The 23,382-nt window shown below is 39.8% G+C and overlaps 1 protein-coding gene across 1 annotated transcript in view; it reads right to left on the reverse strand.

The window, feature by feature from the left end:
- Positions 1 to 23,382, reverse strand: part of CERS6 (ceramide synthase 6) — a 130,037-nt gene that overhangs the window by 23,158 nt on the left and 83,497 nt on the right. Inside the window, exons 5-7 of the mRNA XM_010567268.1 lie at positions 14,360 to 14,410; positions 10,157 to 10,249; positions 3,202 to 3,330 (exon numbers count right to left, since the gene is read on the reverse strand). Coding sequence (XP_010565570.1) covers positions 3,202 to 3,330; positions 10,157 to 10,249; positions 14,360 to 14,410 — 273 coding nt within the window. The remainder of the gene's footprint in view (positions 1 to 3,201; positions 3,331 to 10,156; positions 10,250 to 14,359; positions 14,411 to 23,382) is intronic.

Genomic DNA, 23,382 nt, shown 5'->3' on the forward strand with positions numbered 1-23,382 from the left:
TTTCAAAGCCCCCTTCTGAGGGGACCTGTATCCAGCTCCCATATTGAGAAGAAGCTTACTTGTGCAGACTTTCCAGAGGGCTAAGAGGGAGCAAAATTGCCACAACTATGCATACAGAATACTATTCTGAATGCAGAATTCAAACCAGGGAATTGCCTAAAATGGTGAGAGGGATTCTTGTATTCTGATTTTTTTGGTATGAATACACTGAACCTTAAAGTACTCAATGCTCATGTCGGACAATCTGGATGCCAAAACCAACCTGCACTTTCGGGTGTCACCTAACTTCCGCAATGTATCCACTCAAAACCTGAATATAAAGGATATTCCTCACTAACAGAAAACAAGTTAGGAAGCTCACAAAACATGAGGAAAGCCACCAGTGCTGCAAAGAAAACATAACCCTTCCAAATCAGCCCTATATTCGAGCGGACGCAAATGAGTTTCCTGGCAGTTTGTACTCAAAGTCTGGTGTAAGGAAAAGAGAACAGTCTGGTGCCAACATGCAAAACAGAAGAGTTACTAGCACCTTGATTTTCAGATGACTGAAAGTTCAGATAGGAATTTTGGATGTATTTCCATGGCGGCAGTCTAAAAAAGCTGGTTTCATAGTGTGTGGAGATGATATTGCTACAGCAACTTGTAGTAGTACCATGCCATTTCTCAAAAACAGTACAGCTGCTGGGTCATCAGTTCCCAAATAACAAATCTACAAATGATATCGATAAGGAAGGACTACAAAAAAATCAAGGGAGTATGTTGTTGTTGGATGGAATCTAGCCACCTAAGACAATACAACACAATTTTCAAAGCTTAAAACTGTGACTACAACTGAATAACACAACTCTTCCAGATACTCTCGCTAGTCTATTTAAATCCATTTATTTTACAGCACAGCTATTTGCCTTGGTTTGAAATGTCCATTCCTTGCTACTTTAGAGAAGTGTGTTAGGAGACAGCTGGAACCTGACAGAAAGGATTCAGGTTGAACTGTCAGCTATGTGAGGCTCATACACCAGAAGCATACCAAATTGGCAACTATTCACATCCATACACTGGCATCAAAACTGTCACAGTGTTCATTAATTGAAGCTGAAAAGTCTCAAGGTCCCCATATAGGTGGGATTTTAAGTGCTTCAGCTGGTTACATCATAGCGTTTCCAACCCACAATCTGTAGTGCAGTACAAAGATACCCAAGATCCCATAAACAACTTAGCTGGGATTCTGAAAATTGCCTCTCGGTAGCCTAGTTTTCAGTTTAAGCTAATGTAATGGCTTCCTAGGCAAGTAAATTACTCTACATTTGGTCTGTCCTGCTATGGCTAGGCTGCTTTGAGTATCCAGGATAACTTTCCCTCACATCTAAGTGAGCAGCTATGTATTCCTGAATATCCTACTATGACTCTTTTGTATCTGCAGATGCCTTAAGACCTATGGAAAAAACCTCATCTCCAGTATTCCTACCAATATATAATACTTTCTGCAATGTGAATAGCAAAAACGTGTCATTCCAGTTTTCCACTGGACATGTTTCATTATGGTAGGTGGAAAGAGCCTAGTGGCCTCTGGAAATAGCTTTTCATTTTTTACAACTACAAAATACATAAAACAGGTGAGGTGCACAATTGACCTACCATGGTAAGGTATTTTACCAGCTTCTTTTGCAGTTTGCTAATTTTCTTCCTCTGCACTGACTTTCCCCTCAGTAATGTCAGCAGTGTGTAAGAGTCCATCTTCTCTCATATGGCCCCGGGGCTGTGACCCACTGGCTTAGCAGAAGAAAGCCTGTTGAGTGAGGCCCTCCTAGTAAATGCTGCTCGGGGCTTGTGATTCTCTTACACTTCTCAGAGTAGCTTTAGTATTTCCAGCCAGAACAGACTGAACTAATTGACTAGAAAGACCACTAGAGTATATGCCTCATGGGGAAGTGTATTTGCTGAATGTTTGCAAATCGTGATAATACCAGCAATTTCTCTTTGCCTTAGCCAGTGAATGAACAGAGGAATTGAGCAAAAATATGCATCTCACTGTGTTCAAGCTAAGGTTTTAGCTAGCCTATTACAGCTGCTCTCCAGTGGTTTTAGAGTCCCACAGACACTGATCTGGAATGAACACCTTCAAGCACGTCCTTCTGGTGGTGAGAAAAGATGCATGAAGAAAGTTTGGGTGAACCCACAACTAGTAGAATAGATCTACACACATTGCTAAAACAGAAGAATAAACTTGTAAAGATGTAATTATTTCTAACAGGATAAATCCAGATTCTCTGTTGCTTTCTATCTCAGGCAGTCATGTGCATTCTAGATTAAAAAATAAACCCAGGTTTACAGCACTATCAAATCTGAATGGCAGGATTTTGATTCTGCAGTAGATGACTCACACAGTGAGATTATATTCTTGCATAACAGGATCCTTGCAACTGCCTTAATAAAAAATAATTTCAGACAAAATAGTTATTAACTTTAGTTTGATCCTGATGGGGTGTTCACAGACAGCCCAATCCCAGCATCACCCAGAGCTGTCTAAAAACTGATGCAGATACAGGATAAGAATATCTCTAAATTGCCACTACGGAAGTTACAGACCATCTTGACTTAAAAGAATTTTAATCACCCCTTCTTCTCCAAAGCCAACTCCTTAATACTGGCATCTAGATGCGGAGGCACAGGAACCTGGAAAATCCTGGGGACCAGAGGCCAGCTCACTGCCCATGCACAAACAGCCACTGAATTGTCCAGCACCCTCTGCCCAGCAAAGCACAGCAGAAACAAACTGTGACATCTTGATTCTTTCGGAAACAGGGTTTTTGCCCCACATACCATGTCAGAGGGGTCAAGAACCAGGAGCTTCTATCCTACAGTCACCACTTTCCAGATTTTGCAACTTTGAGCTTTTGACTTTACCACGTTATATTTAAATCCAGTGTGTAACCCTCCCTGGCATGCAATGCATTACCAGTGCTCTGTACAAGCAACTTATCAATGGATAAACCAGCCTGAAGTCACAAACATGCACTGCTACAGGTGTAATATATTTCAGCAAGGAAATACACTATATTAATCACCATTACCATCTTGAACTGGACTCTTTGCTTAGGAAATCCTTGTTCTGCATAGCAAATAGGTTCTACCTACTGACATGCTAGCTCTCTGAATAGTGAACACCATGTACAGACACTAATGACATATGTATTATCTCACCTCTAGGACAACATCAGCCGCATCATGGAGACATAAGGTCAAGGTTCCCACTCTTGTCAAATTGGTTACATATGAGAAGGTTATCAGGGTGACTGTTACAATGTGATGTGTAAACATGATGCCAAAATCCTAGAGCAGTAAGAAGCAAGGAAAAAAAACAAAAAACAATGAAGCAAACAGTGATACTCAGTACTCTTATACAAAAATGGATGGATGTTTTTTAAACCCAGAATTATGGTTATGTTACATAAAGATCCTGCTACATAAATGCATTAAATACTCTGCTATATATTTCACTTAGACTGAATACAATAATCATCGTATGTTAACAAAATACAAAAATATTACTGAAAGCTAGGCAATATCTACACTTCTCAATTCATAGTAATTTAACCTAACGAAGTAAACATTGGTGGCTGAAGTTACTTTGAAAAGGCATACGTACATACAAATCAAATTACATCATATTTTTTATACACCAAGCAACATACAATAGGCAAAATAACGCATCATTCACAAGAGTTCAAATAGCTACAAAGGAACGGGAAACACATTTCCACCGCACTTGAAGTTATCAACAGTCACCTGCCAAGCACAACTGAGAGCTTTCACAGAGCTGAGAATCCCAGCTCCAGTTCTTTATTTGTTTGTTTTTAATGAAGCTGCTTTGCCTTCTCACTGTAACAGGGTCAGAAAAGTCTGCAAATGAGCTGGTGCAGCTCCTCCTACTCAGATCTAATCTCCTGCCTCCCAAATGATGCAGGTTAGATGGTCTCCAGATCAGTAACTCTGAGTTATTCGGCCAGCAAGTAACTGTTACTACTCAAAAATACTGGAAGCGGTGAAGCTCCTGTAACATCATATTCCCAGATACATGCCAAGGGGCAGGCAAAGCAGAGGGAACGACCTGTCTGCCTGGCCTAGACTCCCAGATTGATTACTGAGAGAAGAGGACCCACAGAGATGAGGCTCTTGTCTGCAAGGCACCAGGTCAGTCAAAAAGAAGTCTTGCTGGAGTTTGCTGAACGACCCGCACAGCTTTGAGAAAGTGGTATCAAAACCCTGAAGAAAAGATCACAGGCATCATTTGCCTGGGGAGTTCCTCCATGCACCGGGTGCAAAGTTAGTACCACAGCTCTCAGCAGATTTAGCGGCTCTCATGGAGGGCTGTCTGAAGGGAGAGAGATGCAGGCAGGCAGAAGCAGCAGCTCTTCCAGGCAGCCTGCTTGCCAAGCATTTTGGGAGGTGGAATTTGGCTTTCTGGCAGCTTTCGTGGGTCAGTCCTGCTGAGCTGTGGTAGTCTTCAGCTAAGTGGCCCACAGCAGAGAAACCAAAACTGAGACCCTGCAGTCTTTAGAGAGGCAGCACCTGGTGTGCAGAGGGACTGAAGGTACACATGTCGCGCAGGAGGGCCCTACGGAAAGTGCTGGTGAGCTCCCACTAACACAGGGTCAACTCCAGAAAAGCAGCAGCTACAGCTACTGACTGCTCTGTCTCTCCAATACTGGGAAGAGTAACTGCCTGGTGTCACTGTACCTCTCTTTGGGAATGCAGTAGGCACATAGCAGGCACCGCTGTATTCAAGGACGTGCAGTGCCACTGCCTCTCAGTACCAGCACTTGGCTTCACTGCAATGTACACCTGGAGTCCGTGGAAAAACCTGCAGCTTGAGCAGTCTCATTAACTGAATAGGGACAGGACCAGCTCCCTGCCTATCACTTTATGCTTAATGCTATCAGGTGCTATAAGGACCTATTTCCTACCCATCAATGGGCATTGCCAGTTTATCGCCACAAAGCTGAGGGGGATGGGGGAAGGGAGAAACGAAAGAAAAAGACTAAAAGCAGAGAACCATACCCTAGTCTGGTATACACCCAAGATTTCTCAGCCAGGTTATGTGGTCCCCAGCAGTGTGGAGCACAATCAAATACATTCAGCAGTCATACCAAGCCATTGCTTTAAATTCATTTTCTTAAAGCAGACTGAACAAAAAGAGAATTAAAGGCTGTTTCCCTTTCTAAGGGTCTTAAGAGAAAGCAGAGGTACAGCATCTTAGTCATTTCAGTAACTACAAACCCCCACATGGGGACCATTTCACCATGCCATAATCAAAACAGCAGAGCACCTACCTTGGTCCCTGGGATTAGAAGAAAGCTACTAGCATTGCCATATGGCCATACTGCAGCCTAACTCTTTACCTGCTTCAGCTGCAAATGCTATGGCACTGTTCTTCATTTTCTTTCTAACAGCAATTATGTTAGCACATAGGCAGTCCAAACAGGGGAAGAAGCCAAGCAGAAAATCTCCTCTGTTTTTATAGCTGACACATTCATGTTCTACAAATATGAGATTTCTAGTCCCTCTTGGGAATTCTTCAAGGCATTCCTGACAATATGGATTATTCCTAAGCAGCCCTAATGCTCTTGGGCAGCAGTCTTCTGCACTTCTGCATGAGTCTACTTACGGAAATGCTGTCCAGGGAACTCCTTCTCTAATAATGTTTCTTAAAAGAGACAGTTATCTGACTCTGCCAGCTCTGAAACAGAGATGCTGGACTGACCTACTGAAAATTGTTAGAAAAAAGTAGCAGTGATATAAATAAGACTACTTATTCCGGTCTTTTCTTTCCTTTTGTGACATTTCTTTACATCAGTAATTAATACTATTCTTTAAAGATGCTACCTGTTAGATTTTAATTATACATAAGGGTAATGAATACATAGAAACTAATGGTACAAGTCCCCATAGTGTCAAGTGGTACTTGCAGAAAAGCAGCTGTACAGGAATGGGCTGCTTCTTTTTTTAAATGTATTTCAAACTGCATATATGTTTGTGCAAGATGCATTTATTTACAGCAGATATGTAGCCTCCAGTTGTAACTGCTGAAAGATGTCATGTGCCTGCGTCATGAAAATATGTGGCTAAGAACAGGAGAAAGAACCTACTCCTGACACCATCAGTGGGAAGAACATAGGTCAGACAACAGAGAGACCCCATGGGTCTCGACTTGTAGACAAGCCCTCTGGAATCAAGGCTTCTGCTACCCACGTTTGTTTAACATGTCACGCTCATTGACTAAACTGCCAAGTGGCTATGGAGCATTAGTGCCACTAAAGGGCAAAACATCATCTTCATTAGTCACCCCAGCTTCTGGAAATGGGCTATGTTATAGATCACTAAGGAAAGGGAATATCACCAGCTAAAGGTTTCAACCATTACAATTCTAGTAAAGGTCTGCAAAATGTACACAATCTACATTCCTTTCCTCTGAAACAAAATAAATCAGCTCTATGACTTTTTTTACTGAGTTTGAAGAAAGAGATGTAGGATCCAGATTTAGTGAAATATAGCATAAATTTTCTAGAATCAAAATGGAATATTCAGGAAAATTAGCAGCTACAGACTGTTTTATTTTGGGAATGAGTGAACTGTCATTTTTTTTAAAAAGTAAAACACAGAAGCTCTAGGAATTGCCAACTGCTTGGAACTAAAAGGTGTGAATACACAGAAAGGTCTCCTCGATCTTCTATAAACCTGTTAAAACACTGACTAGAAATTTTGTACATTCCCTTAAATACACCTGTCAAATATTTTTCTATTAAACAATACTTCAGGTATCCAGAAAGCATGTAAATAAGCCTCACTGCTATTAAAACTCATCAGGGGCTTGAGAGAGTAACAAAGTTCCCTGATATAGTTTTTTTAGTCTATGTTTTACAAAAGAGGAGTATTGGAAGCTGGAGAGAGATGATAAGAAACCAGATCATACTAGGTTGCAGTCTTTGCAAATGAAAACCCTTAAGGGTAGAACATCATTACAGCAACATAGTAGATACTTATGAAGCAAACAACATGCCATTATAAAACCGTAAAAGTTAATCTACTCGGTTTGCTGCCTTAATGCCAATAGTAGGTATGTGCAACAGCCTAAATAGTTTGCTCACACCTCTTCAGCCAGGCAAAGATAATCTGGTGGAATTTATAACACCTAATAAAGATAAAAAGGTATTTGAAAGTCAGCAAACCATTTGGAAGTCACTTTAGAGTCAGGAATTCGCTATTAGAGAAGAATAAAATGGAGATGGAAAGCAGCAAGTACATTTCTCTTGAGCTACAGTGAGTAAAAGACCAGTGCTGGAGTTAGGCCAGTGCTGAGTGCTGGTGCTTTCAGAGAAGACCTACTGCACCTCACCTTGAGAGAAACCTGGCTACACAAAAGCGGTTGGCTGAATCGCTGCAGTGCAGGAGGCTGCCAGGGCACTTCTGATCATCCCAGACTACAGCACAGCCACTGCTGAATTTAAAGTAACTAAAATGATAATGAAGACTTGGATAAAAGTATTCCTCTCACTGTAACATAAAAACATCAACAGGTTTCTTAGGCTGAGAACTGTTAATCTGCTCTGTATAAGCTGTCATGAAATATTACAATAGTGTCTGGCATTAGCTGGCAAATTTCCTGCTTCTTCTAGTTAAACAGAGCCTTATTTCACATGGGCACCATTTCACACATTGCATGTTGGCTACATTAAGAGGTTTCCACATTTTTTAAACTAAACCTTTAAAAGAGAACTATTATGGTGCTGCAAGAGCTGGGGTCTCTGTCAAGCTTGTACTACTTTTTGTCAAATACTGTACACTCCCAGTGCTAAAATTTTTCAACTCACGGGTTTTCTTGACAGCTTGCACTCACCCCTGGCCACAGAACAGTTTTACTGTGTGACACCAGCGCATGGCCACATTTCTCCAGTCTGACCTTCTTAGTTATCAATTTCGCTTACACTACAAGGAGAACTGTCTCTACAGTCCAAACTGGTCAGTGATCTAGTAAGTTATTTGTAAATACAGCATCTTCACTGCCTCCTGCAGGGTGCTTATAATGAAAGGCTTTTGACTTGCTATCATCGCATTGCAGATATTGTGCTCCTGCTCTCTGCTGAACACAGGACATTCTCAGACGCAGCAGATGCATGGGACACTGCTTTGATCTGGTGCTCTGGGTTCAAGCACTGCAAATCTGCCACAGGGGTGTTACTTAGCTGTTAGTGATCCACTTCCCCACCTCCATCTGCCATTCTATTTCCACAGTAGGCTGCTGCAAAGTCTTCCTGATAACAAGTACAAGTCATTTATATATAACTGAGAAACAGACTTGCAAAAGATTGGTTACTTGCACCTGTACTATGGACAGGACGAGGCTTTAGCTCTGTGCCCAGCTCACCAATGGGAACAAACTCTCCAAGTCATGAGGGAAAAAGCTATAGCATTTGCTCATGAGATATTTAAATGAGAAAGGTATTACTGACCCTCCCAATGGCCCTTTTCAGAAGTGTACATCAGTGCTGAACCTAGATGCTGTTCAGGTAGCCTCCAATTACTTTTCACATGAGCAAAGCAACTAGTCAGGAATCAATTAAATATTCTTTAAAGATGTATTGTACAGCAAAATTGCAGTACTGTTGCAATTGCAATGCTGTTACATTTTCCTCTCCCTCAGGAGGTACCCAAAGAAAATAAAATATAACCAATGGCACAGTGCAGAGGGCTGAATATGAATGTAGGGGGACTGATTAGACACACTACATTTCTGCAGCAATAACCTGAACAATTCTGTAACATTGCTGCAGAGATTTGGTTTTAGTTGATATATTGACAAATAGCTATTCAGCATTGCTGGCACCTGCAGCTTACATATATTAGTCAATCTTACTCATGATTTAAATTCATCTCCACTATCATACAGCTCCATTGAGCACTGTTTTTCTACATCTCTGTTTTTTGAAACAGTAAAGTTGTACTCATTTCAAGCTCATGATTAACAGAATGTTTAGAATCTACAGACAATGCAAGCAAGGGATTTACACATATTCATCCTAAATTGGTTGTTTTGCTTACAATTTACCTTCAAATATGGATTTAAAACTTGTGGATGTTTTCTTGAGATTTCTACTTCTGGAAAAATTTGGAAATTCAAATAGAGGGGTGTTTTTCTACATACATAGCTCTGACACAAGACTCCCAGTAGCATACTGTGGTTCCAAATAGCAGATAAATTTATTCAGGACATACCGGATCCTTCACTTATTCTTTTCAGAATTATGCTTCTGCTAAAATTCTAGTAAACAGGGATTTTTCCATTAACATAGCCTACAATGATTTAATTAAATGACAGCAGAAGGAGGCACCTAAAAATATTATAAAATCCTTCCAAATGTTTTAAACAAGTAGTTTTGCAACATTAAAAAACCCTGCAAGAATAGCTCAATGGACTGTTATTATAGAATGACTGTTGTGCTGCCTGTTCTGCTATGGACTAGCACGTTCCTTGGAGGACAGAATTTGCATGAAGGAATATGCAACAGGTTGCTACTGATACTGGAAAAATGTTTTTATCTGTCCAGAGTTTTATTTTCTTGATTGCTCCTTAATAGCAATGCTCAGCTACTTGAAATTTCATAACCGTAAAGGTAAGATTAAATATAACATTGTTTTTTAATATTAAATGTATCCCTGTTTTTACCATCCCTTTGTAGAATTAATTGAAAGCCCTCATAGAACTTACCAAAGTGATACTGTGAATTTGTTTGCTCTGTCATTGATATTTCATCATTTAACTCTTAGAAGAAACAGTACATCTACTAGCTACTACGTGTTCAATTCCGTTCAAATCACTGTATGAGAGCAGAAGGTTTTTCTGGCTGATGCTATTTCCCCTTGAATATTTGATTACTCCAGGTTCTTCTTCCCACGTGCAGAAAAAAACTCACATCATAGTAACAAGGAACAGAGTAAGACAAGCACTTCAATACCAGTTTCTCAGTGACAAATATCTGCAAGAGGTGGTGACTAGAAAGAACTGTATTTCCAGTTCAGGGCACAGGTAATACAGGTATTCCTCAAGTCAAGAACGATATGTGCTTAAAGCTTTCAGTGTTTTTAGTCTCATTGTTCTTACCTTTCTTTTGATGTCAATGAATTGAGAAAACATTAAGGACCAGTAGAATGACAATTCAACTATGTAGTAATAATGAAGGTCAGGCAGCAGTGGCTGAAAGATGGAGATGAGAAAAAGTTAATAGAGTCTAACTGACATTATATGCAGCTGAGGTCTATAGGAGACATCTTTAATCACGGGGGGATTACTGAATTATACATAAGCATCCCATGTAAGAAAAATGATGACGGTTGCCTCTTTCAAACTTTGATGGCTCTGGAAAAAAAAAGCTCCCCAACCTACCCTCCTCTTATGTTTTAATCTTGACAGTACTGTAATATTGTAATACCCCAGAACTATGATGTTGTCTGTTTGGAACCTAGAACAAACTGAAGTCTGAGTAGTCCTACATCTATTTTGAAAGATAATTGAAACATCTTGCTGTACATCAGTAATGTGGGTTTCAAGCACAGCAAAAGAAACAATGCTAGAGCAGATTAGAGAAAAGTAATGCTAGTATATAATCTCATCTGCTCATGATGAAAATGTTGTGAGCTTTAAACAGGGCTCTTTCTAATATAAAAGCCTACTTTTAAAGAATTTAACCGTTTTCTGGGAACATGTTAACATTTGGAAAGAAGAAAATAAATTTATTGAGGCATCTTGTTTGATATACAACATGGTTACACAGATGTTTAAAAGTAAAAGAAATAAAAAACCCAAGACACAGGAACTGATGCACAACCAAAACCAACCTGGGGTTACTTCAAAGAAGGTAACTGTTGGCACACATAAGCTGTTTATGCCCAAGCCTCAGAGAGCCAGTCCTAGGAGCTACTCTAATTTCCATGCTATTGTGCCTCTGTGCTAGTCATGTCTTCCATCACAGTGATAGAGAGGAGCACTGGCACAGGAGAAGCTCCTGAGGGTATCTCCTGAGGGATTAGATGAACCATCTCTAGAGCAGTTTGCACTGACACAACCATGCACCGAAGCAGGGCATGAGCAATTTCCATTGGCAAGAAGCATTTCAGTTGCCTCTTTTATTCCCATTCCTTTTTGCAGACCAAGTCTTTGCAGCTGAAGAACAGTCCTTAGGTGCCCACTGAATGCTCTATGTGGGTTATTTAAATATAGACATATGCTTATGCTTTATGAAAAATGTGTACGCTCAAAATTTATGTTCTAAAGCCATTTCTTGGGCCAATATAATCCGTTTTTTGATTTAGTGAGACTGCCAGTAAGCTTTTAATTAGGTGTAATTAAAAAAAGGGAAGAGAACATGAGTTAGCAGTGAACCGCGACTATTATACTCATTATTGCAAGAAAACTCACTGGGGAAAATTTCTAGTAAGACAATTAAGATTGTCAGCTGCTTCATTAACAACAGCATTAGTATTTCTAAACCCATACATACTAACGTAGGGGGATTCTAAAGATATCATGGTTTCCCTCCATGAAAGGATCAATAGTGTGTGTTTAACTTAGTTTAAATGTCAGGTTTCAGCTCTCCATAGACTTAACTTCAACAGGACTATTCTCTGCTTATAGGTAAATTGTCACCCAAATGATCCATCTGACTGTATCTACAGTAAGTCCAGCTGGATTTCTGCAATGCTGTGTTGAGTAACTTACAAAGGATTTGTAGCAAACGAGATTAGAAACTTTATCTAGTTAAGAAAAAAAAAATTGAAAACCCAGTATTTAATCCTCATTAGCACCCAACAGACATTTTAATCTCTGAGACAAAGACTTTGATAATGACTTTTATTTGATGATTTGCTTTCTGTTGGACCCTCTCTACTAGTAGCATGATTTTAGATACAGTAAACTTAGTTGCCACCCTCTAAAAGTTGTAACTAACTTTCTGAATGACCTTGTTCTTCTCTTAAGTCTGGTAAATATATGTTCTTTAACCAGTAAGATTCATGGTCTTTTGTCATAAGTAAATCTCTTCTTGCATGCAATAACACAAAAATAGTAGAAAAGAGGACTGAAAGGCACCAGTGACTGCAGCTGTACAAATTCTGACAAACAATTGTTCCAAATCTCTGAGGGATGAAGATTCAACACTTCCCACATTCAATTTCTTCTGCTGCTTCCCTAATGTTATTCAGTTCACCCTCCAGTCCTTGGGTGGAATTTAGTCATTATTTCTTCTGAGGCTAAATGACCAAACTCATTCAATCTCTCTCAGATCAAGATTTCTGGTCATTCTTGCTGAACTATCTCCACTGAACTATTTCCAACTGGTACACAACCTTCAAGAACAGTAGCACCTAAACCTAAACACAGTTCTCCTGTTCAGTCTGTCCAGGGCTGTTCACTGTTATAGGGAATTCATGTGTCTTTCAGACAATACTCTTCTTCATCCTTTCCAGTCTGGCTATTTTTTTTTCCCTCCCTGCCCTTAAGGGGAAAAAAAAAAAAGGCAAAAAAAAAAAAAAAGCAATATGCCCTAGACAGGTTAGGCTCGTTAAATTGCAAACTCTTCGCAGGAGCTTTTAGAATTCAATGTAAACTATATTTGGATAACAGCTAGTACACTGCCTCTCTCTCTATTGAGACTCCTGGATGCTGAATTAAAAAAAAAACCACCAACCCCCCCCCCAGCATTTTAAAGAAGCTCAGGTTTAGAATTAGAACTCAGACTAATTAAACGAGCTACCAAAAGTTACCCTCAAAAGTTATTAAAAATTTTGAAGACAATCTTACTAGCTCACATTTGAAACTTTTGTTACCTCTGATTTATAGCAAAAGGAAAAATTATACTTCACAACTTTGATCTCTTGTTGCCTCCTGTTATACAAAGGGTATTAAGGAAACAGGTGTCCCTTAGCTTTCCCAAAAGGGTTTCCAAAGTCCATTCCTAGCCCACATACATGATGACACTTTTTCCTCTAAAGGGCTACCTTACTGTTATTGTTAATAATAAAAGGGAACACTTAATTGATTCACCGATCCTCACAACATCCATGTTGTAAGCTACTTCTATCAGACCAGGAGGCAAAATGAGGCAGTGGTACAGCCAAGGCAGAATTCAGGAGTTATCTTTTCTGAAAAATACTTTGAATCCTTTAGAGCAGGTTGACTGCTCTGTTTAAATACATCCCATACTTTTAACAACTATCTCCAGTAGCACAAACTAATGGAAAGCACAGGAGAGGTTTCTCAAAGCTTTTTGGGTATGCAAACTCTAGAAGCCCCTGTTCAACCAGATAATGATAAATAAAATTTCTACCCTTCTCCTTTCACTTGTCCTGCTCCTTCTCCCCTTGGCAGAGAATAGTTTCTGGAGTTGTAGGGCTACAGTTAACCCTGGTGTTACGCTGTTGGAGCAACTGTGCTGCTGTGAAAGATGGCCAGAAGTTGGACCTAGGAATTAAATATTCCTGCAACTAGTTAAAACCTTAGCAGTGCAGTGAGGAGTAAGTGTTATTTTTTTGAAGACTGTTTTAATGAACCAAATTTCAACCTTGAGCAGAATTTTTTCCGAGGACTGAAAGAGGGAATGAATGCAGCAGGACACAAACTGAAAGGGCATTTTTACATTAACAGTGGCATTCTTCTCCTTAGCAAAGGAGGTGACTTAAGTCCTTTCTTTGAAGTTATTTACTTTGACATAGAACAGAGAGAAACGCTGATACTTTTTGAATTCATGAAAATACAGACATTGCTGAAAATAAAGACTTGAAATCAGTCTCAATTCTCTCATTAATTTTACCTTCTCTCATTGTAAGCTTCCATGAGGCCAGGACTGGATAGCCCTATTTAACTACCTAAAGAGAAACCCACCTTCTCTCTTCAGTCTCCTCTTCAATTGCACCAGCTGCCAGGGATTAACTCTTGCCCTGTATGCAGTGTAACAACTATGAGAACTATACTGGCTTTTTCCCAACTTGCTGAATCTGAGGCTTTGCTAAAACTTTCATTATCCTCAGAACTTTGTAAAAAATGACCACTCTACTCCCGTTGCAGATGTCCGCTTTCACGGTTAGATTTCCCAGATCTGTTTTCAGATTCTGTGCTTCATTTCAAAACACGTGTGACAGCTATATTCATCTTTCCCATCCTGAACTCAAGCAAGATGGGGAGCATCTAGCAATGTTCTGAAATGCTGAGTAGCCCATTCACGCTAACATACTGACACAAAGCTCCACCATAATAAAAACGGAGCTCTGCAGAGGTGTCATGTTTGGTTTTAGGCACCACTGTGACTTTTACCTGATATGGATACCCGTTCCAGCACTGTCTGGTATTCCAGAGCCAGGGTGTCTGAGAGAGAAAGGAAAAAAAAAAAGGTCTGTACACACCATTTTGGGCAATATAAATGTATATGGTTAATACAAGTGAAAGACAAAGCTACAGGAACAGCTTAAAATTTGCAATTTTTAATACAGGCTATGAAAACTGAATACAACAAGGAGATTCCTCAAAGTTTCACAGCATGAATTAGAGCAACCTGCCTGTTCACAAAGATTTTTGGTTGGTGCACCATGACCTTTCTTTTGCAAGAGTGCAGGCTGAATGTAATCAGCTTGTGCTCAGGTGGTCAGATCTCACATTACCTTCTCAATAGCACAGGAAATCTTGGCCTTAGGCTGCTCAAATATTTTAAAGAACATTCCTTTCATGTGCTGTTACATACAAGCATCCTTCCATACGGGATCCATCCTTTAGCCCAGCCACATCAGCTCATGATAGCAAATCATACCTTTTTCATTCCTGGCTGAAGACATGACCATCCAGAAGTGACAGATCTTGCTATCACACAGAAAATACTCTGACATCTTAGGGCAACATGAAAGGTGCCAGAGACAAATTTATTGTAGTATGCATCTACAGATTGCATTGCAAAAAGCTGGGCAAACTAAAAGACTTGGGAACATGCAGGTCTGTTATGCTTCCTGTTTCTTTGCTGCTTGTACAAGATTTATGTGATTATTTGTCTTTCAATGCCACAAGAGAGCCTTTTAAATCTTTTCTTGTAAGCAGGTTATTTCTTTCAGAGTTCTTTAGTTTTACCTCCTTTTCTGTGCAACTAAGTGGACTTGAGATAGAAAATACCACACAGACATGCTCTTCTACCCAACATACTCAACCATTAAGTATTTCCATATCGGCTAGTAAGAACATGATCAAATCAACAGCTACCAAGCAGCCACTCTTCCCTTTTTGTGCATGAGCAAGAACAACTCCTTTCAGATATGCATGTCTTGCAAAGCACAGCTGCATCTTAGGTTCTGGCAGCATCTGGACTTTGAGAAGCACATGTCTACAGTACAAGTACCCACGCACTGGGTATCTCACTAGAAACATGAGAGAAAACCATGGAAGCAAGATCTTTGTGCAACTCCTTTACATAACCTTAACTGCTCTACATCCAAGTACAAAGGAGGCAGAACATCATTAGTAAGTCTCTTGGATTAAGGCACAAATACCCTTACAGCATTAAATGCTTCCACTAGATTACATTTTTTCAAATAAATCCTCATTGCATGAGAGACGACATTTTCTTGTTTTTACCATCAGGTGGAGTAGTTCAGCTCAGGCAAAGCGTAACAACAAACTCATGCAAAAGACAATGGGTGAGTGTCAAACCAAATAAAATGAACACTAAGCAGAATGTTAAACCCCAGGCTGAGAATCAGGCTAGGTAGGAAGGATTTGTACCATATCAAAAGACAGGATAAATTCTAGCCAGAATTATAGCCCAATTCCCAACTGATACTTAAGTTCTAATTGTGACTGGTCTTACAGAAGGTCCTTATAGCCTTTGTTGGTTAACAGTGATGTAATATGATTACTAAAGGCTCTTCCTAGTTTTTTGAATGTGTCTTTCACATGGAAAATAAGATAAAATAAAACTTGCACACCCATACCCCCAGTGCTCCTGAAATGGCAAGGAATAATTCTTACTGTAACCTGAGCAGAATACCAACGTTGAAAGTAACAGACCTCCTAAAGTTTCTGATATGCCTCTCACAAGGATGCTGTAAGAATGATTAAAGTCCATACAATCTTATTCTTCTATTAGGAATAATTATTTCATGCAATAATTTATTTGTTCAAACATCTCCACAGTAGTTACTGTGCTAAGTGAGTTCCCCTCATTTCACACAACAAAAAAGGTCTTTGGAAACAGCCACAGCCCCTCTGCAAGTGTTACTAACATACAGAACCTAAAATATTTCTGTCTGACAGCTGCCTAAGTTAGATCCATCCAAATATTGTAGGATAATTCATATTTTTAGCCAGGTTTGAAAAGCTGTAACTGTCTTTCATATCAGATTCAACAAGAGATAAGAGATGCTTTCTCCCCAATTATTTTGCTACCTAAATTACAGGTGCTATCAAAAAATGCACATTTTTCTCCTTCAAATATTATGACATCTTAAGGCTTCTTCAGAGAGATGCCTGCTGCAGGAGCTGCAGATACAATTAAAATGCTGAATGCTAAATAAAGTAGGAACCCATAACCACAGAGCCTGAAAGGATATCACAAACTGACAAACAATATAATATATGCATTAAACCTCAAAAAGTAACACATTGCAGAACATCTGCCTCTTCTGAGCCACATAAGGCTCAGAAAACCATGCTGCCATCTCAGACAAAATGCTTCTGAGTACCTGTTTGGAAACCTAATGGATCCTATGTGGGCAACAGTGGCTAAGACAGCAGGGCACCTACACCACCTTCTTTACCCCTCTTTCCTTCCCAGTCTCCCCTCCCCCTGACTGGCCTTGGCATCCCTGAGTTTACTCTAACAGTTGTAGGCAGCAGGGGACTTTGGTTAGGCTTGCCCTAGAGGGTTTTAGGGAAAAGGTAGAGAAAGAGCTTGGTTTAAGCACAGCTTTCCCCTCTGACCTCCACAATGAACACAGTCCTAGATTAAAACCTAAATTCTCCATGTAGACGATGGTTATAGTTGGAGCAAGAAGCATCTTGTTTAGTCCTCTGTGAACCTCACAACTGTGGGATACTCTGTGCAGGCTTCAGCAGGAAAGACAGAATCCTAAAAAAGCCCACACAGTCTGCAGTGTGACACCTAGACAGACTGGTGAAGGGTGGATTAATCAGAAAGGACCTAATACCGTCATTCTCAGGGCTCACCTGAGCCCTGTGTGTTCTCACAGGATGCATCTGTGAACTTCCTCACACCAGGCAAGCTCACCGTGGAGCAGAGCCCAGCTCTTCCTGAGAAGCGCCATGATGGATGGGGAGAAAAGGTCAGTGACTTGGCTTTGCAACAGATCTTTTTTTGATGAAATAAAAAGTGTGCTACTGTTTTCCACTGCCTGTTGAATACCCAAATTTCCATTTTACTTCTTGTTCTCGGTATATAATCTCTGGGGAAGACAGGAACCTAAGGGTACTGGAGAAGAGAGGAAATGCAAAGATCCTGATAACAAAAAGGCATTCTTAAGCTGGAAACAGAATACTAAAAACATCAGTACCAATTATGTCAGGCACAAAGCACCAGCCCTACAATGCTGACACCCTCCCTTACAGAACATAAAGAAGTTCAGATAGAAACTTAAGCTTTACCACACTTTGGTGCAGTGCCTAATCAGTGCAGTATCATTGACAGAGGATGACGACAAACAGCTGTTGAATCTGCTGTAATTTATAGCATTAAGGAACAAATCTCTATTATTTTCATTTTGTTACAGGAATATCTTTCAGAACTCCTTCAGAAACAAAACTTCTCTTGAGACAAGGGAATGACTAAGGATTTGGGAAAAAAAAAAAAGAACAAATGATCTGAGATGTCTGCATACTTAGTCAGAAGCCTCAGGTAGTTTGCATCCATTGTCCCATTCAGTTATATTTAAAGAGAGCTTATAATTGGGCCCTGGCTTTCAGAAGCCCCAGAGCAATGAAAATCCACGTCTTGCTCAAATTGCTGCTAGTACCTAGTATGTGAAAGGTCAGTTTTGGTAGTAAATGGAGGAAAAAAAAGTAGTACAATAAAAACCTTTCCATTTGTGATCAGTTCCCTAGACAGCTGATTTGGCCGAAAGGTATTTTTGTGTGTATTTTATCAGGGAGGCAGAAGATGCACCTGATGAAGTATTATTTTAAAGTAACAAGGTAAATTTTAGTTCATTATACAGTAATAAAAATAACTAAGAATACTTCCCTCTCATCCATATGTACCCAGCAAAACCCACTGAGTATAGGAAACACACAAAGGCCACAGGGTAGGCTCTCAAAGGGATGGATGAGAGCCATACATGTCACCAGCAAGTACTTTCCCATATTGTCAGCAAGCCAGCCATCAAATGTGTGTGTATCAGGCATGTCATGGGTGTAAGTGAATTCCACACACATTTTATAGAATCAGCTTGTGTCTGTAAATATAAATATATATACACGTAGGTCACATAAATTTGCAAGTAACTGCTTTTGGGCAGCTAAAGTTATTTCCACAGTTCGTCTCACTGCAAGTTGCTGTATCAGCAACTGAGACATTTTTCCTTGTACCCAGCACAACTAGTAACCCCAGTATGCAAGTTGTACCCAAGAGCATTAATGTTGCTTTGCCCTTGGAAGTGTGAGCCTATAGATAAATAAGAGATGTGCAAAAAATGAATACAGAGTTGCTGGCACTCATTTTTTCTTTTTGTAGTCCATAAACTTGAAACAAGTAACATATTGAAGATACAGTTCCATAAGTTTATCACTAAGTCTCATGACAGCAAAACCCAGCTCCCCACAGAGCAGCTTCTGCCCTAGCAGTTTGGAGTATTAGAAAGAGCTGTTACGCACCTGGTTTACACCTGACCACACAGGCATGTTGTAACTCCCAAAGGGATTCTTCCTAAATTCCCAGATGAGTAAGAAAAATCTTCTGGCTTTTCCAGCAGATAAAGAAATACAATCTGCCTGCTGTTTTTATCAGAACGCAGCATGTAAAAATCCAGGAACAGCATGACAGATTCCCCACAACTCACAAAAGCCTATTTATACTCAAAACCATATTTCAAATCAAAATGAGACATCCTCAGTCCCCCAAAAGATTTTAAGTTGCTTTTGAAATTAGAAAACTTTTGACCTCGTAAAACAGAACCAGCACAGTAAGAAAACCTGAGCATTCACTGTGTATATGCTTACTACTCTGCAGTCTCAAAAGGCCAAGATTTTATCTGGCTTGGTTAATGTATTTGGATACAGCTTTATATAATTTGTCTCCAACAGCTACAAGCAATATTAAGTGGAACAGAAATTAGCAGTATTAATTAAAGTCAAGATAATACATACTTCTGGCAAAGTTCTACTCCCCTCATTTATTTTGGGTTGATAGGGGCAAACACGTCTCACAGCATTTGTATCACTACTTTCATCAAGCTAGAGCAGGTCCTTGCTCTTCACAGAAACAAGTGGTACAACTGAGGCCAGAAGATTTCTTCTTGGTTAGGGTTTACTTAGCCCCCCAAATGCTGTGTGCAATTTGCTCTTACCCCTAGACCTAATGTTCATTGTCTGATGCAGATGTATGACATACACATATTTTTTTCCTCAACAGCAGCTGCCTTCTCCCACTGCAGGCAGAACACCATCTCCTGCTCCTGTGGACCGATGCCTCGCCATATTCTGAGCTTTACAGCTTATCTACCTAAGAGCGCAATTGTAACAGCAGGGGACGAGGAGACTACAATCTTTCTGTTGACTGCAAAACATAGAAATATTTAACACTTTCCACCTCTTTTTATTATCCAGGAACTGAAAGTTACAGGCTTTTAGTGAACAGCACCTTTCACAACATCAGCAGATGGACAATTATTCATAATTAACAGTTGTTTGGGGGTGTTGGGTTGTGGGGGTTTTTTTTGCATTTGATCTTCTATGTGCTTAAATTAAATAGTATCTCAATGTTCACTTTTTTCCCAACTACAGCTAGGCATTATAGCAATTTTTTCTTTTTCAGTATATTATTAAGCATTCCTCTTGCACATCACTTGGTTGAATAAGCACTTGCTTAGAGGGGAATTATTTAAATTACTTGCTTTCTTTTTCTTTCTGCAACACCTGCATCCTCTTGGCATGGTATGCTGAATGACTGCTGACATTAGAGAGAAAATCAGATTACCAGGCAGCACAAAAAGCATTCTTCTGTAGTTTCCTATGCCAGGGGCTCTATGTTCTAGTGTAAAAATTAATCTCTTAGATGCAAATTCCACAGTAATCCTAGGTTTCCTTCCCCATCTTAATTGGCTCAATGGCGATCAATGTAAGTGTAGACTACTGCAGCCTCTCTCTCTTAAGGAGAGTATACATCCATTAAAACATCTGCTTCTGCATATAATGTACAAACCAATACACTTTTTTCTTTTTTTTTCTTCTCCACTTTTTACAGAAAAACTCCTTGGTATTAATTGTTGTAAAACAAGTCACAGTTTTACAAGTCACAGAAAGTGACCTTGCTTTTTTCACAAGTATCAATATTTTGCAGTGGTTTTCTCTCCAGCAGAAAGAAAATGAAACTCTTCCTCATTTTCCTGATTTTTAGAAGAAGATTTATAAAGGAACAACCAGAACGTTCTGAGTCAACTTTTCAAAATTTCTATCATCTTCCACTAAGTTTGCCTGGCCTTCAAGAACTTCAGATTTATGATGTCTTGGAAACTTTCTCTGATTACCTACACATGTGTTTTTTCTTGTTATCCTCTGAAAAATTACCCTGGGTAAGACAGGATCTGAAGCATGTTAACATCATCCCTTGCTATTGTTGTATCTGGTTTGCTCCTACTTAAGCATTTCTCATACTAAAGTCTCACTGATTTAAAAAATACATCAGACAATTTCCAGTCTCTACTGGCCACCTGTGACAGGCATAGAGGGCACAACCTCAGCAGCAAACGATGCCAATAGCACTGGCTGATATTATTTATGGCACGTTGAACTGCGGAATAAACTTACTCTCTGCAAGCACCAGTGTTTACTCACCTACACATCAAAATTAAGTATACTTCCCTCTACCCACAAAATCACTAAGTTCTGACAGAACACCATGCTGGGAACAAAGAGAACTCAGCAAAACAACAAAATCCATGGCTACTATTTTGCATCAACTTCTGCGTGTTCTCCCTTCCAGTGACTGGTGATTTAGTTTGGGATGCAGTTGCTTCTCACACCAGGAATAGCATTTTCATAAATTCTTCACAGACCCAGGCAGTCATTCATATTTCTTGGCACAGCTGACAATAGAAGTGAAGACAATGTGACACATTGCCAATGGACCTCCTGAGGTTCTCTTATATATTGTGACTAAGCAAGCTATTACAAGTTTCTGAAGAACTGGTTTTTTCTCTAGAGCTTAGTGCTTTGTGTCGGCAGAAAAAAGGTGTTAGGAGGGAAAAATGCTTTTGCAACGAAGAGTGCTCAGCCTTTCAGCAATCTGCACTGCTGATTTCCAAACATAATTAAAAATTATACTTCTACTAATCAGAAACTATAAAATATACAGAAGGACGCATAAAAAGCCAAGATTAACAACAATCACTGGAAGGTGCACTTGACATTTCAAATGCAAATATATGTGTGGGCACAAAAATATTTTTAGAAAAAATATGAATTCAAGTTTGGATTTATTTAAATAAAATGATCTCCGGAAAGGCAGAGTAAGCTCCATGCACCACATACATCCACTTTGCCCTTTAAAAATATGATGTACAGAGATCTGGTGTTTACATCTTGTGCTGATAAGTGTGTAATTTCAACTTCCAAATGATGTGGAAAATGAAGATGGCAAAAGGAACAGATAATCCTAGAGAACCTGGAAGGGTCATTATATTGAGGCAATGCATTCATTGAACAGAAGTGAAGAACACTCCAGCTGGAGAAGCTGGTGGCTGTAGCATCTCCTCCCCCTGCTCTGACCAGCCAGCCACCAGTCCCCTTACCAGGCCTAGACATCAAAATATTTGCTCTCATGTGAGTACCTTCCTCCTCTGGCACTTCCTCTGCTAGTTGCTTCGTAGTAAGCAAAACTTGTTAAAACTTTTGCCTTCATATGTAATAGTAACATTTTCAAGGACTCTTTTGTCATGAGCAGTTTGGGCAGCCAGTAGTGCTATGACAGTTTAGAGCAGCTGAGGGTCTATATAAATATTGTAGAAGCCAGGCTAAAGTTCCTATTCATTTGCAGGTAACAGCTTTCCCAGCAACACTACTCAGTGTATTTTGTAGTCACTATCTGCACAGTAAGAAGTGTGCCTAAAAAGTAGCAGACACATTCAGCTGAGCACTCCAGATGCCTGAAAACACTCTGGTGAAGCAAAGCAGCTGTAAACCCATTAGCTTTAAAGGCGCCTTGTATTTTTTGATCACAGAGCCAGACCACATCAATTAGTCTACAATTTGCATCTAAGAGGATATTTATGAATTTATTTTATTAAAACAGACAACACACAACTGTAGGTCTGGAATTAGTTTGTAAAGAGAGAGTGCTGAGGTTTACACTTGGCAAACCATGCCTTGGTAGGAGGGTGACTTGTATAAAGTCATACCTTTAAGAGACCAGCAAAAATCCCAAGAGCAAACTATTAAAAAAATAAATAGGGCAGTTCACTCCTGGTACATCACTGCAGAGCTGCATGATTTCAGCGTACTTCTCGTTTTCCTACAGGATGCAGCTTCAACAAAGCTCCAGGGTTTCCAGCGCTCTGTGCTCTGATACTACAGTTACTCAAAAGGCATACAGGAAAGTGGTTAATAACTAAACTCATCATTACATATCTACTTTCTGTAATTATAGCTCCTATTTGTGGCTGCTCTGCTGGAAGAGTGCATCTGTCTGACTTTGGCCAGCCACTGACTTCCATACCATGTGCTGATGGGAAGTGTTTACCACGTCCTTCATTGTACTCCTGATGCCGACTTTTGGAAATCCCCAGGGAGCTGCTTTCTTTTGCAGGATTCATCATGTGCCATAAGGGCTTGCTTCACTGACATATGCTCCACAACTGCATGCAGCCCACAAAGGGAAACAAAGCCAATTTTTAATAATAACAACACAACAACTCCTTACTAAGTGAGCACTGAGGTACAACTTCACGCACAAAACCAGATGTTTAAGATTGTGTTATTTATGAACCTACATACATACATTTCCTACTGGAAAAAAGTTGTATAGAGAAAAAACAAACAAAAGCCCCCTCCACCTTCTACTCCTTCAGCTGTTGTGTTCTGGTGTACCTTTGTATAGGCACTTTGCAGCAAGGTCTCAAAATCATCCCTGA

The sequence above is a fragment of the Haliaeetus leucocephalus genome, unplaced genomic scaffold (assembly GCF_000737465.1).
Source record: "Haliaeetus leucocephalus isolate CR32 unplaced genomic scaffold, Haliaeetus_leucocephalus-4.0 Scaffold1, whole genome shotgun sequence".
NCBI lineage: Eukaryota > Metazoa > Chordata > Aves > Accipitriformes > Accipitridae > Haliaeetus > Haliaeetus leucocephalus.